Source organism: Pristis pectinata, chromosome 9, assembly GCF_009764475.1.
Source record: "Pristis pectinata isolate sPriPec2 chromosome 9, sPriPec2.1.pri, whole genome shotgun sequence".
Classification (NCBI taxonomy): Eukaryota; Metazoa; Chordata; class Chondrichthyes; order Rhinopristiformes; family Pristidae; genus Pristis; species Pristis pectinata.
Genome location: NC_067413.1, coordinates 68,006,096 through 68,019,202, shown reverse-complemented (window position 1 = coordinate 68,019,202; position 13,107 = coordinate 68,006,096). Strand labels below are relative to the sequence as shown.

Sequence of the window (13,107 nt, the reverse complement as noted above, 5' to 3'; positions counted from 1 at the left end):
ATGTGCTTAAGGCATTTAGAATCAAAAGTCTGAACTAGGATTTGGGAAGGGCACCCAAAGCCTGTCCAAATGATGTATTTTTTTTAAAGTAGCAGGTGATGATGATGGGGATAAAGGAAGAAGGTGGTTTACTGAGGGAATTGACGTGAAACAAAAAGAATAAAACTTGAGAATAGAAGAGCTTTTTTTTTGAGGAACCGGGTGGTGACAGTTAATGAAAACAAGTACCTGCGGGTGGGGGGGATAAATGTTTACCATATCAGTTAATTTCAGTGATTTAGAGGGTATCAGATGGTCAGGAATTAGATTAGATGAGATATCTTTATTTGTCACATGTACATCAAAACACACAGTGAAATGCATAGTGTTCTGGGGGCAGCCCGCAAGTGTCGCCATGCTTCCGGCACAAACATAGCATTGAGTGAGAATCTAAGTGAGAAAACTGGATGCCTCATGAATGAGGTGGTAGAGAAACTAGAGAGTTCTTTCAGAGTTGGGGTGGAGAACAAGATGTATTTACCCAATGAAAATGGAGTAGTAGAAGTGATTTTTATGAAATCTATGACCTGCTTGCATTTTGTATGGCATGGAGAAGGAGCAAAGTAGTTTAGGGAGGGGAAGAGGAAGGTGCTTAAAAATGTGGTTGATACTGGGGAAAAAGATTTGTATCATTTATTCCCCTTCTGGTATGATCCTACTAGATCATTTCAACTGGAAATGAAAGTTTGAAGATTTCCCCTACAAAAAAAAATCAGGCAAGTTTGTACTCCATTTGTTTCAAATGTTGGTGATGGTTAAAAAGTGGATTTGATATTGAAGCAAAGAGCATAAATTATTTTCACTGGTTGTTGTATATTTCTTAAAACAGTAAAGTGCGATTGAATCAGCTGGCTTTAGTGAATGCACATACTGTTACAAATCTGGTGGTCCATTTGGCCTGCTTTGCTACAAAATTTGTTGCATTCATCATTTAATGTTTGATCCTTAATGTGTATTCTTATAAATGCTATAAAAGTACAACATGTTCTGTGAATCATCTCGTGAACTGAGCACACAATCCATTGTATAAAGCAAAGTTTAATATGGAATACTGCTTGTTGGTAAGGGTTCAACGTTTTCTTTACACATTGCTCCTCAGAACTGATAAATATAGCCCGCTTCTTTAAAAGGCATATGCATAATTTCAGTGGTGTTTTTACTAATCCTTCTCTATAAATGCAGAGGCAGTTTAAGCTCTGTTTCTTTTGCCTTCCATGGATTTGAACAGTGAGTGGCTTTATACTTCTATACACAGGGTACTGTGTTTTATGTAATTCTGGATTCCTTTTTTGTCAATGTCTTGATTGGTAGCTAAAGATTAGTGTTCTCTCCACAGCATTTACTTCAGTTAATTCCTTCTGGTTCAAAGGATCAATTCAAATAAATCAAGTAATTCACTGTACTGTATATAGTGTTATAAATAGGCTTTTGTTTCAAAAAGTGTAATTGATCCAGAGAAATCTATCTTTCTTTCTTTCTTCCTTTCTTCCCATTCACATCCTCAATTGAATAATTGTAGGTATGTTCCCTTTGTTTTGGAAGGATGCTGTCACACTTGTGATGAATGTTAAATAGATCTTAATCAATTTTTAACTATTGAATTTTGTCAATGTGGAGAACCTTTGGTACATATTGGTTCTACAACAGTCAACTTTCTGCAGATGTAAGTAAATGTGTTATAAATATCTAATGTAAGTAAATATCACATTAACATATTTAGTTATAGATATCTAGTTCAGCTTCTGATCACTTTCACCTCAGATTAGTGTTCTCTCCACAGCATTTACTTCAGTTAATTCCTTCTGGTTCAAAAGATCAATTCAAATAAATCAAGTGATTCACTGTACTGTATATAGTGTTATAGATAGGCTTTTGTTTCAAAAAGGGTAATTGATCCAGAGAATCAACTTCACTTAAATTTAAGTGAAGGCTATATTTGCTGCACGTTGTATCAATGACGGTCTTGCAGATCGCCTGAATAATGTATACCAAAGGAAAAAAAAGTTTTCCAACAAGATCAATTAGATTTTTTATTTGGCATCAAAGCAAGCTAGTTTGTATAACCTCCCATTTGATCATGTGTGAAGATGTATCCCTTTGGTTATATTGAAGGGAACATGGAGGAAAATGAAGAAGAATATGGCAGGGAGCACTGGAGTGACCATACAATGTCATTTCAGTAATGTTTGGATCTTGAAAGTGATCTATTTTACTGCACTATTGCCTGTATTTATCAGTGGAAGTAGTAACATTAGGCAGTTCATGGGTTGGGTGGTGTGGGGGTGGGAAATAACCGTTCTGCTAAGAATCGTGTGGAGAATTTCTACACTAAAATGGTCAAGTTCTTTTGTAGGTTGATAAAGGGAGCCCCACTGGTTTCCTCCATTCTCTCTACTTCTGTTGCATTCTAGACCCCAAAGGTGATAGGCATCGCATATGTCCTTAAAAGTAAGTGTGCAAAAACGTGTATGTGACACATGTACAGAATGAGATGGGAGAAGAAACAAAGAATATGATTTATGGTAAGAAAAAATGTGTTCTAATGAGAATAATTGTTTGGCTATATAAAGAGGAGAAAAATGTGATAGAGTGAAATATGGAAGAATTAGACAATGGGAAAGATATGAATGCATCTTATGAGGAAGTTGTGCCAGAGGTGGTTTTAAAATGAGGTTTTTTTTTGAAGCTACATAGGCAAAACTGAATAAAAAATGACAAGTGAAACATTTTCTGCTCACACTTAATTATTTTCAAGGAAGATGTGGTGCTGTGCAGTATTCTGGTCATGAATGTTGGATCTACACAGTATGTCTAGCTTTCTTTTCTCCCTTCATGTGTACCTCCACCCTTTGCCCTGCCAAAAATACTACTTATCTAAAATGTTCTGAGTGCATTGAGAACAATAGCATTAACATCTATCTAACAGTGTGGAAAATTGTCCAGGTATGTCAAATCACCAAAACCTAAATACTTTGAACCATCCAACTGTTACCTTTACAAAATATCATCAGTGATTAGCAATGTTGAGACACTGTTCCAACAGGCCAGGTCTGTGAATTCATCAGTAAAGTAAATGCTAGAAATAATGTAGCAGAGTTTAACTTTGGTCTCTCTAAGCCTTGTGGATATCATAATGAATTCAATAAGGGTTTAAGGTAAGATCTTCCAGTGCGTGGTGACATTTAAGACCAAGGTAGATTGGTTGTCCTTCTCAGAAGTCAATATCACAGACATCGACAACATTGTCACAACTACTTAAAAAGCATTCTTGGTCCACTGATTCAGCTGCCTTGTCAAATGTAACCTTGTGAACAACAGCACTCATGATAAAACAACTTTTGTTCACCTTCACAAGAATCTGGACAAACTCTAGGCTGGGGTTGACATGGTAAATTGCATTTATGTAAATTAGTGTCAGTCATAAATTCTGTCCCTCATCTCTCAATGTAGGCCTTATTGACAAATGTCTTAACCAATTACATTTTGGATGGATGGAAAACCAGAATTAACTTGAGCGGGTATATCAACAGCATGGAAATAGCAGTAGAACATAGGTAGTTGGGATCCTGTGGCAAATAACTAACCTCTTGATCCCTGAAAGTGCCACCTAAAGGAAGACCCTCAGATGCATTCAAGTGCTCTTTTTGTTCATCTGTGTGGGTATGTAGTCAAGGAATGCTCATCTTGGGACAAGAAGTATGGATCATGAGTGCATTCTTGTCATCTGCACCCATAAGCAAACTTTTTAAAGCTGGTGAAGTGATATATTATTTTTCAATGCACCCACTAAAATGCCACTACGCTGTAGCCTAATTTAATGCTCCGTTGGAGGCTGTTAAAAGAATTTTAATTGCTTCCCTCACTTGTACAGATGGTTTACCAATAATGTTGTAACTGTTCAGCTTGTACAGAAGGAAAGGTTGATATTTAGTAGAATTAAATGGAATCCTGAATTGATTTGAGTGGTCATATTTCGGTTATTTAAATTGCATTTCAGATTAAGGCCCTAGATGTTAAATGTGCTATATAAATCTGATTCAGTTGTGTCTTTGATATTATTTGTTTTTTAGTTAAATTTTCATTTGATTCTAGCGATGTTGGAGTAATGATCGTGCCCAATGCTCATACAATGACATATCCATTATAGTTTACTATAATTGTGTTTTTTATTAAATTATGAATGCAAGAACAGAATGTAGGTTGTTTTTGGTCTATATGCTTTGGTACCACTTCACAAAGTACATCTATGAAACTGTGCAATGAAAGGGTTCTCAACAACTTCTAAACAGATTTTTTTTCTCTAGTCATGGGGTCATTTCCTGCCAGAGTCCTTTAATCTGTGCTAACTATGCTGCTTTGTATGAGAGTAGATCTGGAAGGTTCTGCTGTGTTCGCTGATCTCAGCCCTATTACCAGCCCTGAGACAATTAGTCTCTGTGTAAGTGACATAAAAAAGAAAAATTACTCTCCATTGGCCACACACAATTTGCTGCAGTTGCATGCACATGGATATTCAGTGAGGACCAGTTCACTTTCTGTTGTGATGTATTCTGATTGTTGTCAGCACTGCTTTTCACACAAAACTTGACAGAATGAAATATGTAGGGGGAGTTTCTGCCCTTTTCATTTGTCACCATCTTGGAAGTATCTTTTTAAATGTATAGAGTTTGCTGTGCTATAGGCAGTATTATAGACCATAAGATGTAGGAACAGAATTAGGCCATTCGACCCATTGAGTCTGCTCTGCCATTCATTCATGGTTGATTTATTTTTTTCAACTTCATTCTCCTGCCTTCTCCTGTAACTCTTAATCCCTTTACCAATCAAGAACCTGTCAGCCTCTGTCTTAAATACAGCCAGTGACTTGGCCTCCACAGTCCTTTGTGGCAATGAATTCCACAGATTCACCATCCTCTAGCTGAAGAAAATTTCTCCTCATCTCAGTTCTAAGGGAATGTCCCTTTAATCTGAGGCTGTGCCCTTGGATCCTAGATTATTGTACAGCAACCAGTGGGAAACTTGAGTATTACAAATCTGTAGTTTTACAGAATCACTTGTGAACTAATAAGCACTTCACTGTGGTCAGAAACAGTGCTTACCTGGTAAGCAGTCATTTTCACAATGTCATAAGTGTATTACCAGATAGTTAATTTGATTTTCATTCTTACTTGAAACCTTGATCTTTTCATTTTGCTTCTTTTACATACTATTGCGTTCACACCAGTTTCAAAAACAACAATTTTGATTATAGTTTCTCAAGGGAATTTTCTTTTTCTCTCATTTTTCCTGTGCTGCTTAATGCTGATGGCAATTATTTCCACATCTCTTTGCAACATAAGAGGCCATTCAGCCCATTAAGTCTTTTCCAGCTCTCAGAGCAATCCCATTGCCACACTAATTTTCCTTGTAACCTATTGTCCCCACATTCCCATCAATTCTACAAACCATCTACACTAGGGGTAATTTACAATGGCTAATTTACCTACTAATGTGCGCGTCTTTGCGATATGGGAAGATACCAGTACACCTTAAGGAAACTCCAAGCAGTCACAGGGAGGACTTGCAAACTCCACGTGCACCTCCTTCAACCTTGTCTACTGCAATTGGTGCTCCAGATGTGGTGTCCTCTACATCAGTAAGAGTAAGCGCAGACTAAGCAATCGATTTGCAGAGCACCTGTGCTCTGTTCGCAATGATCATCCCGAGCTCCCGGTTGCATGCCATTTCAACTCCCTTTCCCATTCCTGCACTGACCTGTCTGTCCTAGGCTGCCTTCAGTGCCACGGTAAGGCCCAATGTAGACTAGAGGAACAACACCTCATGTTCCACCTGGGTGGTGTACAACCAATGGGACATTAAACATTTGAATTTTCCAATTTCAGTTAACCCTTTTCCCCTGCCTCCCCACCCCTTCACTTCCAATCCACTTCCAGTCCTCCCATTTTGTTCCCTTTTCTATACCCTCCCCCTTCCCTATACCACCCCCCCCCCCTTCCTGGTTTCATCCACCTGCTGCAACCCACGCATATTGCCCACTGGATTCCCCCTCCATTTGGTCTGGTCCCATCTGCTCTTCACCCCTCCCCTAATGGTTCCCATTATCACCGTCTGTACTTCTCAGAATTCAGTATTGGTAGCCTTTCTGTTCCTGCTTTTCACCCTCTTAGCTGTCTCCATCTTCACCCACCCCTCCCACAACCTGGCTCCATTTACCTTTTTTTTTGTCTGCCTCCATCTCCCAACTCCACATCTCCCCCTGCCCTAGTTGGCTTCATTTACCCATCATACTTCATGCCTCCTTGGTCCACCAATCCCCTACTGGCCCCTGGCTCACCACTCCCCCTCTCTTTATACTGGTTATTTTCCATCTCCACTCAGTCCTGATGCAGTGTTTGAGCCGAATTGTCAACAATTCCTTTCCTTCCATAGAAGCTGCCCAACCCGCTGAGTTCCTTTAGCAGATTGTTTGTTGCACTAAAGGTCATGATTGAATCTGGATTGTGAAGCTGTAATGCAACTAGCAGTGTTGCTATGCCATCCCACTGTGTTCCTGAGCCACCTCTTATAAAATCCCCATGTTTACTACAGGCTGAGCTAGTAAATTAACATGGGTGAGGATGTAGGATGTCCCTGGTGTGTGTTACCATATCATACCATATGTTAATTAAGCTTAGTGAAAAGGGATTTCTTGGTTGTTTATTTTGTATCTAGATCATAATTTAAATACTTGAAGGCATATATCACTGGATAGTGTACATTTTTGCATTTATTTTCCTCTAATAATATATTACTTAGCCTAAGCATGGTTAGTTTGCTATGTATGCTTATATGGGGTTTTACGATGAGAACTTTACTAGATCTAAGTATCAAATTTTAAAAGTCTTTTTTTTAAATAACAATGTTATATTTACAATAGTTCAGAATTCAATCTCTACAACAGAGGGGAAATAGCTGTAAAATACGTAATGCAGACTGAAGCAAGCACATCAGATCAGATTGGATTTTTAAGGTACCCAAGGAGGTTAAGAAATAAAATGTCAGAAAAGCAAAGCAAAGTTGGTTTTGGAGAAATGCTGAAGCTAGTTTAGCTGAACAGTCAGAGGAATAAACTTGATTAAGATATTTTTAAACATCTGTTTTGGTTAATGCACACAGTGAAGTAATTAGGATAAGCATACCAAGGAGAAGATAGGTATAATAGGTTTTGCGGGGTAAGTCGATGTTGTTTCTTAATTTGCCTATTTTTTACATTGCATTTTGAAAAATTAATTGATCTAAATGTTGGCTTATTAAAGGTTTCTTTAAAAAATGGCACAGGCACAGACTGGAGTTTATAATGTTTTATAGACTTGGAAATTAGTTTGGTAGCATGTCTCGTACTTCACTTTCATTTGTAAGAAGACTGTATCAGTTTGTCCACAAGCAGGAAGATATTCATTTTTTTAAAAATATCTAACTATCTGTGGGTTTTTTAAAGCCAAGAATTGCACAGGATCACATATTGGCAGTTATTTTGTTCAAATGGTAGAGTAAAGTGTAGGGTTTTTAATTGTTAGACCAAGTTGAAAAAATGTCATCAGCCTGAAACATTAGCTCGGCTTCTCTCTGCAGAATGCTGCTTTACCTGCTGAGTATTTTCAGCAATATCTTTTTATGTTTCCGATGTCCAGACTTGCAGTATGTTGCTGTTGTGGTGTTAACTTGCTGTGTTCTTCTACCTATTTTCTTGGTCTTCAAAGTTTGGGTAGGACTGAGGCTGAAATGGGAGATGTCTTTGTGACTAAAAATACATACTATTGCATTCAGCAGCATAACCACACCCAAACGTAAAATTGTCAAATTGTTTACAGAAGTATATAGCATCAGCAAGGATATCTTGGGCAAGAGCCTAAACAGGCTTAGCTAAGGAGTGAAATTTTTGTTAATTGTTTTCAGTCGTCTGCCCTTCATTGTAGAAATATATTAGGGGGTTTAAGAAGTCTTGGATTCAAGGAAGGATACTCAATTTGTATGATATCTTTTTCTTAATCTTGAATGCTGGATTGTGGTCACTGGGGATGGGATTAGGAGACACCTGGAGCGAGGTGGTGTTGAAAAGAGAGAGAGTGCTTTGAGATGTGACCAGTGGGAAGCTATATCAAAAGCATAGGAGCTGTGTGCCTGGAACAGCAATGTGTTGCATGGAGTAGGAAGGATTGTAAAACAGCTGCCAAAGCTTAAAATCTGTCTTTTCCATGTTCTGTAGACCATACACCTTAAGTAGCTGCCTTTCACACAATCCAATCTTTTTGGTAACTGCAAATTTGCTGCTTTCAATTTTGTTGTGTGGAATTAATTGTATTTAACCAAGAAATATCCTTTTTAGTTACTCAAGTCTTATCCTTTAAATGTAATGGTGTGTCTGTGTAAGGTGGCTGAAAATTAGTATCATTGTGAAGATCTTCCAGATATTACAAGCCTGATTCACTATTCCTTTTGCTGAATTAAAACCTTGTGATGCAAGAACAAATAATTTAAGAGTAGTTTAAATCTATGAAGAAACTAGGTTTTGCTTTTGTACTGACAAATGTGTGCATTGTTGTATACAATTGCCGCTATAATAATATGTTTTCAACTTAACTGATGAAAATATTGCTGACCTAGTTTTGTATGGGTGAATTTTGTGTTTGAAAAATAAGGAAGCAGACGAAGCCCAGCTATACTGAACTAAGGACAATATCTTAAATGTGGAGAGATGTATTGCTTAATACTCCTGAAGTTTGTGGCTATAAATTTTAATATTTGTGGATGTACACTTTTCTGACTTGTCTTCTTCTCATTACTACCATTGGGGAGGATGTACAGGAGGCTGAAGACTCACACAGCGATTCAGGAACAACTTCTTCCCCTCTGCCGTCAGATTTCTGAACAGTCCATGAACACTATCTCGTTATTCCTTTTATTTATTTTTGTAATTTATAGTAATTTTATATCTATGCATTGTAGTGCTGCTGCAAAACGACAAATTTCACTTCATGTAAGTCAGCGAAAATAAATCTGATCCTGATTCTTAGAATCTGAATTGGTCAATTCAAATTAGGGTATAATTCTGACGCTGCTTTAGAAATTTTAAGTGCAATATTTTTCAAACATTCTGACCTGAAATGATTAAATTGTAAACGTATCTATTATGAATTTGTTTCCCTATTTGTAGCTTGTAATTATAATATTTGTTTGACATGTACAATTTTGAATTTGTATATATTGGAGGTTGTGCAATAGTCGTGATTTTACTGTAAAATGAGTGCCTGCCTTTCTTTGTGTCACCCACACAACTGCCCATCATACTTAATCATGAAGCAGATTTTGCAAACCCTTCATCAACAAAGTGATCACACTTGCTACTGACTTCAGAGAACATAAACTACAAAGATTTAGTGTTGTTTTCCCTCATAATGTTGATTTTCTTTTTAATGTAGTGTTAACTGTAAGATAGTTATGATATCTGGCAACAATGATGTTATCAGGGAAGCTGAGCAGCCTAGCAGTGAAGAATTCTCACAAATAAGTAAAAAAGCAAGGATTATGATGCACGTTAATTATTTTGCAGAAAACAAAATAAAGTACGGTTTATGATTAGGCTTAAGTTAGAAGGTGAAATGGCATAATTTCTTTCTAAAAAGGTCTGAATGATGGAAAGGCTTGCATTTTGCATAGCATCTATCAGAATCTCAGAACATCCAAAGAGCCATTTTAATATTTATAGAATACTATTATATTGTAGGCATTACTTTTTACATTTATGAAATTAGTTTTTCAGGGCTGGAGAAGTTGTTCAGTAATTATTTACTTCACACAGTTAAAGCTTGGTTAACTTGCATGTGCAGGACTTGACGTGTCACTTGATCAAATATACCAGTTAATCAAGAGTTGAGCTTGGAGTCCCTTGATCCTGCCCCGATGTTGGTTTGGCTGCTCCTTCAGCTCCCTCCCTCATCTGCCCGGTGGCTCCCTCTGAAATGCCAGTGATTGGGGCATGCTGGTTTGTAATATGGCATATAGCTAATCTTTTACTGTATGTTGTTAAAAGCTCAGTTAAATTTCAATAATGCTTATTTCATGATTTTTTTGAGGAAAGTTGATTTGTACCTGTTAAATTTTGGATAAAATCATTGATTCTACATTGACTATATTTATGAAAATGACAACATTTTCATAAATGTTTGGATTAAATGAAGTAGGTTTAAAATTTTCATACTTTTTCTGATGCCAGAAGTTGCTGCCAGTTTTACTCAATAATGATGGTTTCAGTGCCATTACAACTCCAAATTTGAGCCACTTTAAGGAGCTCCCATTTAAGTAAACCTATTTTACTGATATTTCACTTCAGCTGTTGACTGGAGTATTCTAATCTGCTTCAATGCATTTCTGGGAAATTGTGTAGGCTGACTGGAATTACCATATTCTAAGGAATCTATGCATTTGAATGTTAGAATGATACCAGATATTTATTACTCATCATTTTCCTGTCTAAATCTAAGAATTAAAATCTCTTAATGTATGTAAAAGGCTGTGACATAGCTGAGAATCTTACTTTACAAGTCACACAAAAACTTGTGATAAAAGTTGTGCTGATTTTGGTGGAGGTTGTTAGTGATATAGTAATGCAAATGGGTTTCTATCTGTGGGGCATGCTTCCAAATAGAACCAGAATATCTCCTGTGTTAAATGTCTATAAGAATACTGGATTTGCAATTATGCTGTACCTAGGGAATTGTGTATTGTGCAATTAAAGTATCATGAAGTAGAAATGTCGAGTCAATAGTCAGGGAGCAAAGTTTCGATCTTCTAATATTTAAATGGATGATACTTTGGCAATTACTGGATGTTGGGTAAACATTCCACAACTTAATTAAATCCAACCTGTGGTTTCATTCATAATTAATTTCTTGAAATCACAATGAATTTTGGCACAGCTTATTAAAAATAATTTTGTTTCTGGGCTTTTACGGGCTGTCCCAGATAATGAACAGGTTCCGTTTTTACAGATGTACATAAGTCAATTTTGTCCATATTTTAGGAAGTACAGAAAAATCACTTGATATGGTAACCATACATCTGTATTATTGTAATCAATATCATCAAAAGCACAAGGCTTATAAGAAAGAACAATTACTACAAGTAGAGAGAGGAAACTAGTTCAATCACTTGTAGGAACAAACATACAGTATCTATGTACGTAGGACTTTTGAAATTAACAGTATAGGAGTTTGTTCATATGTAGGGGTGTCCATAAGTCAGGCATTTATAACCCAGGGACTGCCTGTACTGAAGATTTATTATTAACAACGGGTCCTACAGTTGAAAATTGTTTAACTTCTAATTTGAACGACTCCTAATGCATGACATAAATTGAGGCATACTGACTCCTACATTAACTTATGTTTCCAGGAAGCTTCTCTGTTTCAAAAGCTTCTGATTTGTGCAAGAGTCAGCTGATGGCTCTGTAGCTTGAGGGTGAATAAAATTTACTGGTACGTAGGACCAAATCAGGCCTTAGGTATCTTAAACTGATGAATGATAAATGTACGCAGGACCTGGATGTAAAGTGAAGGTACTTGTCTCGGCGTAAGTCTACTACTTAATTGCTATCAGGACCACTTAAGAGTGATCATTTTTGAATCGAATTGTTGAGCTTTGCCAAATTGCAACTGAAAGTCTGTAATATCATGTATTCTGAACTCCTTCACAATTTGTATCATGGCCTGTTAATAAAACTTGGGAACAAATTCCTTGAATAAGTTAGGCACCTTTGTGTTCATAATACCATTGTGCTAAAATTATAAACTAGCACAATTTTAGTCAGATCTTTTCTTAGCTACTTGCATTCATAGAGATGTTGCTTTGATTTTGAAAATTGTGTATTTTGAGATTGCTGATTAAACATTTTTGCCAATCCTCTGTCTCATGGAGCACATTCCAATACAGGCAATCTTGCTATTTTCCTTCCTAACTAAGTTAGCTTAATAAATTACCACAAAAATCTACATCTGTGGCAAATGCATTTTCAACCAAATTAGTCTGATTTCAAACCCATGTTTATTTTTGTCCATACCATCTCTGAGACCCTTTTATTTCCAGTTTTGTAGAACTGCCTGACTCCAAACTTGCTACAGCTGATTCACTAGCAAGAACCATTCTTATTTTTATTTGTTACCTCTGATTTTAACAATTGTAATGCATTCTTCATTCTACTACCTGTAAACCTGAAGTTACCCAACTCTGCCCATGCCCTAACATGTGCCGAGTACCTTTCAGCCATCAGCCCTGTGTACCCTGATCTAAACTGGCTTCCAGTTAAGCAGAACTTTGCCTTTTAAAGTTCTCATTTCTTTTTCAAATCCTTCCACTGTTTCATGCATCTAAGTTTATTCAGCCATACAACACGACAAGATATTTACACTCCTCAAATTCTGGGCTCTTTCTCATACCCAACTTTAATTGCTCCACCATTAGTTGCTATGCCTTCAGCAGACCTTTGTAATTACTTAAAAAAAATCTAATGCTTAGTCAGAGGTAATCTGCTAATAGCTCCCTGTGTGGCCTGGTATTAGTTTAATGTTTGATAATGTACCAGTGTGGCACCTGGAGGCATATTTGCTATGTTTAAAGGTGCTGTCTTGTAGTCATTGTTGAGCTGAGTTTAAAGCACTTGTATATAGTATTTAGCATCATTGACTCTGTTCTTGCATACTGTTAGTATCCCATGGTAGGACAGCATTTTCATTTTTTATGCTCAACCAAGCCACTTAAAATGTGCGGATGCCAGAAAGATGAGCTTAGGGCATTATTGATGAACCATTTGAAACATAGTTTTGTTTATTGCCTTTTGCAGGACAATTTAAGTTATTGGAACAGGACAGAGATATCAAGGAACCCGTACAATACTTCAACAGTGTGGAGGAGGTGGCAAAAGCCTTCCCAGAACGAGTATACGTCATGGAGGAAATAACATTTAATGTTAAGGTCAGAGCTTGAATAAATGTTTATGAATGCTTGTGTGTTTAAGGAAAGTGAGCTAGTTTACAG

The 13,107-nt window shown here is 36.9% G+C and overlaps 1 protein-coding gene across 1 annotated transcript in view; it reads left to right on the top strand.

Annotated features, from left to right (window-relative positions):
• Positions 1-13,107, top strand: part of LOC127574703 (GRB2-associated and regulator of MAPK protein 1-like) — a 78,161-nt gene that overhangs the window by 41,091 nt on the left and 23,963 nt on the right. The window contains 1 exon segment of the mRNA XM_052023989.1: positions 12,914-13,044. Within this exon segment, the coding sequence (XP_051879949.1) occupies positions 12,914-13,044 (131 nt within the window).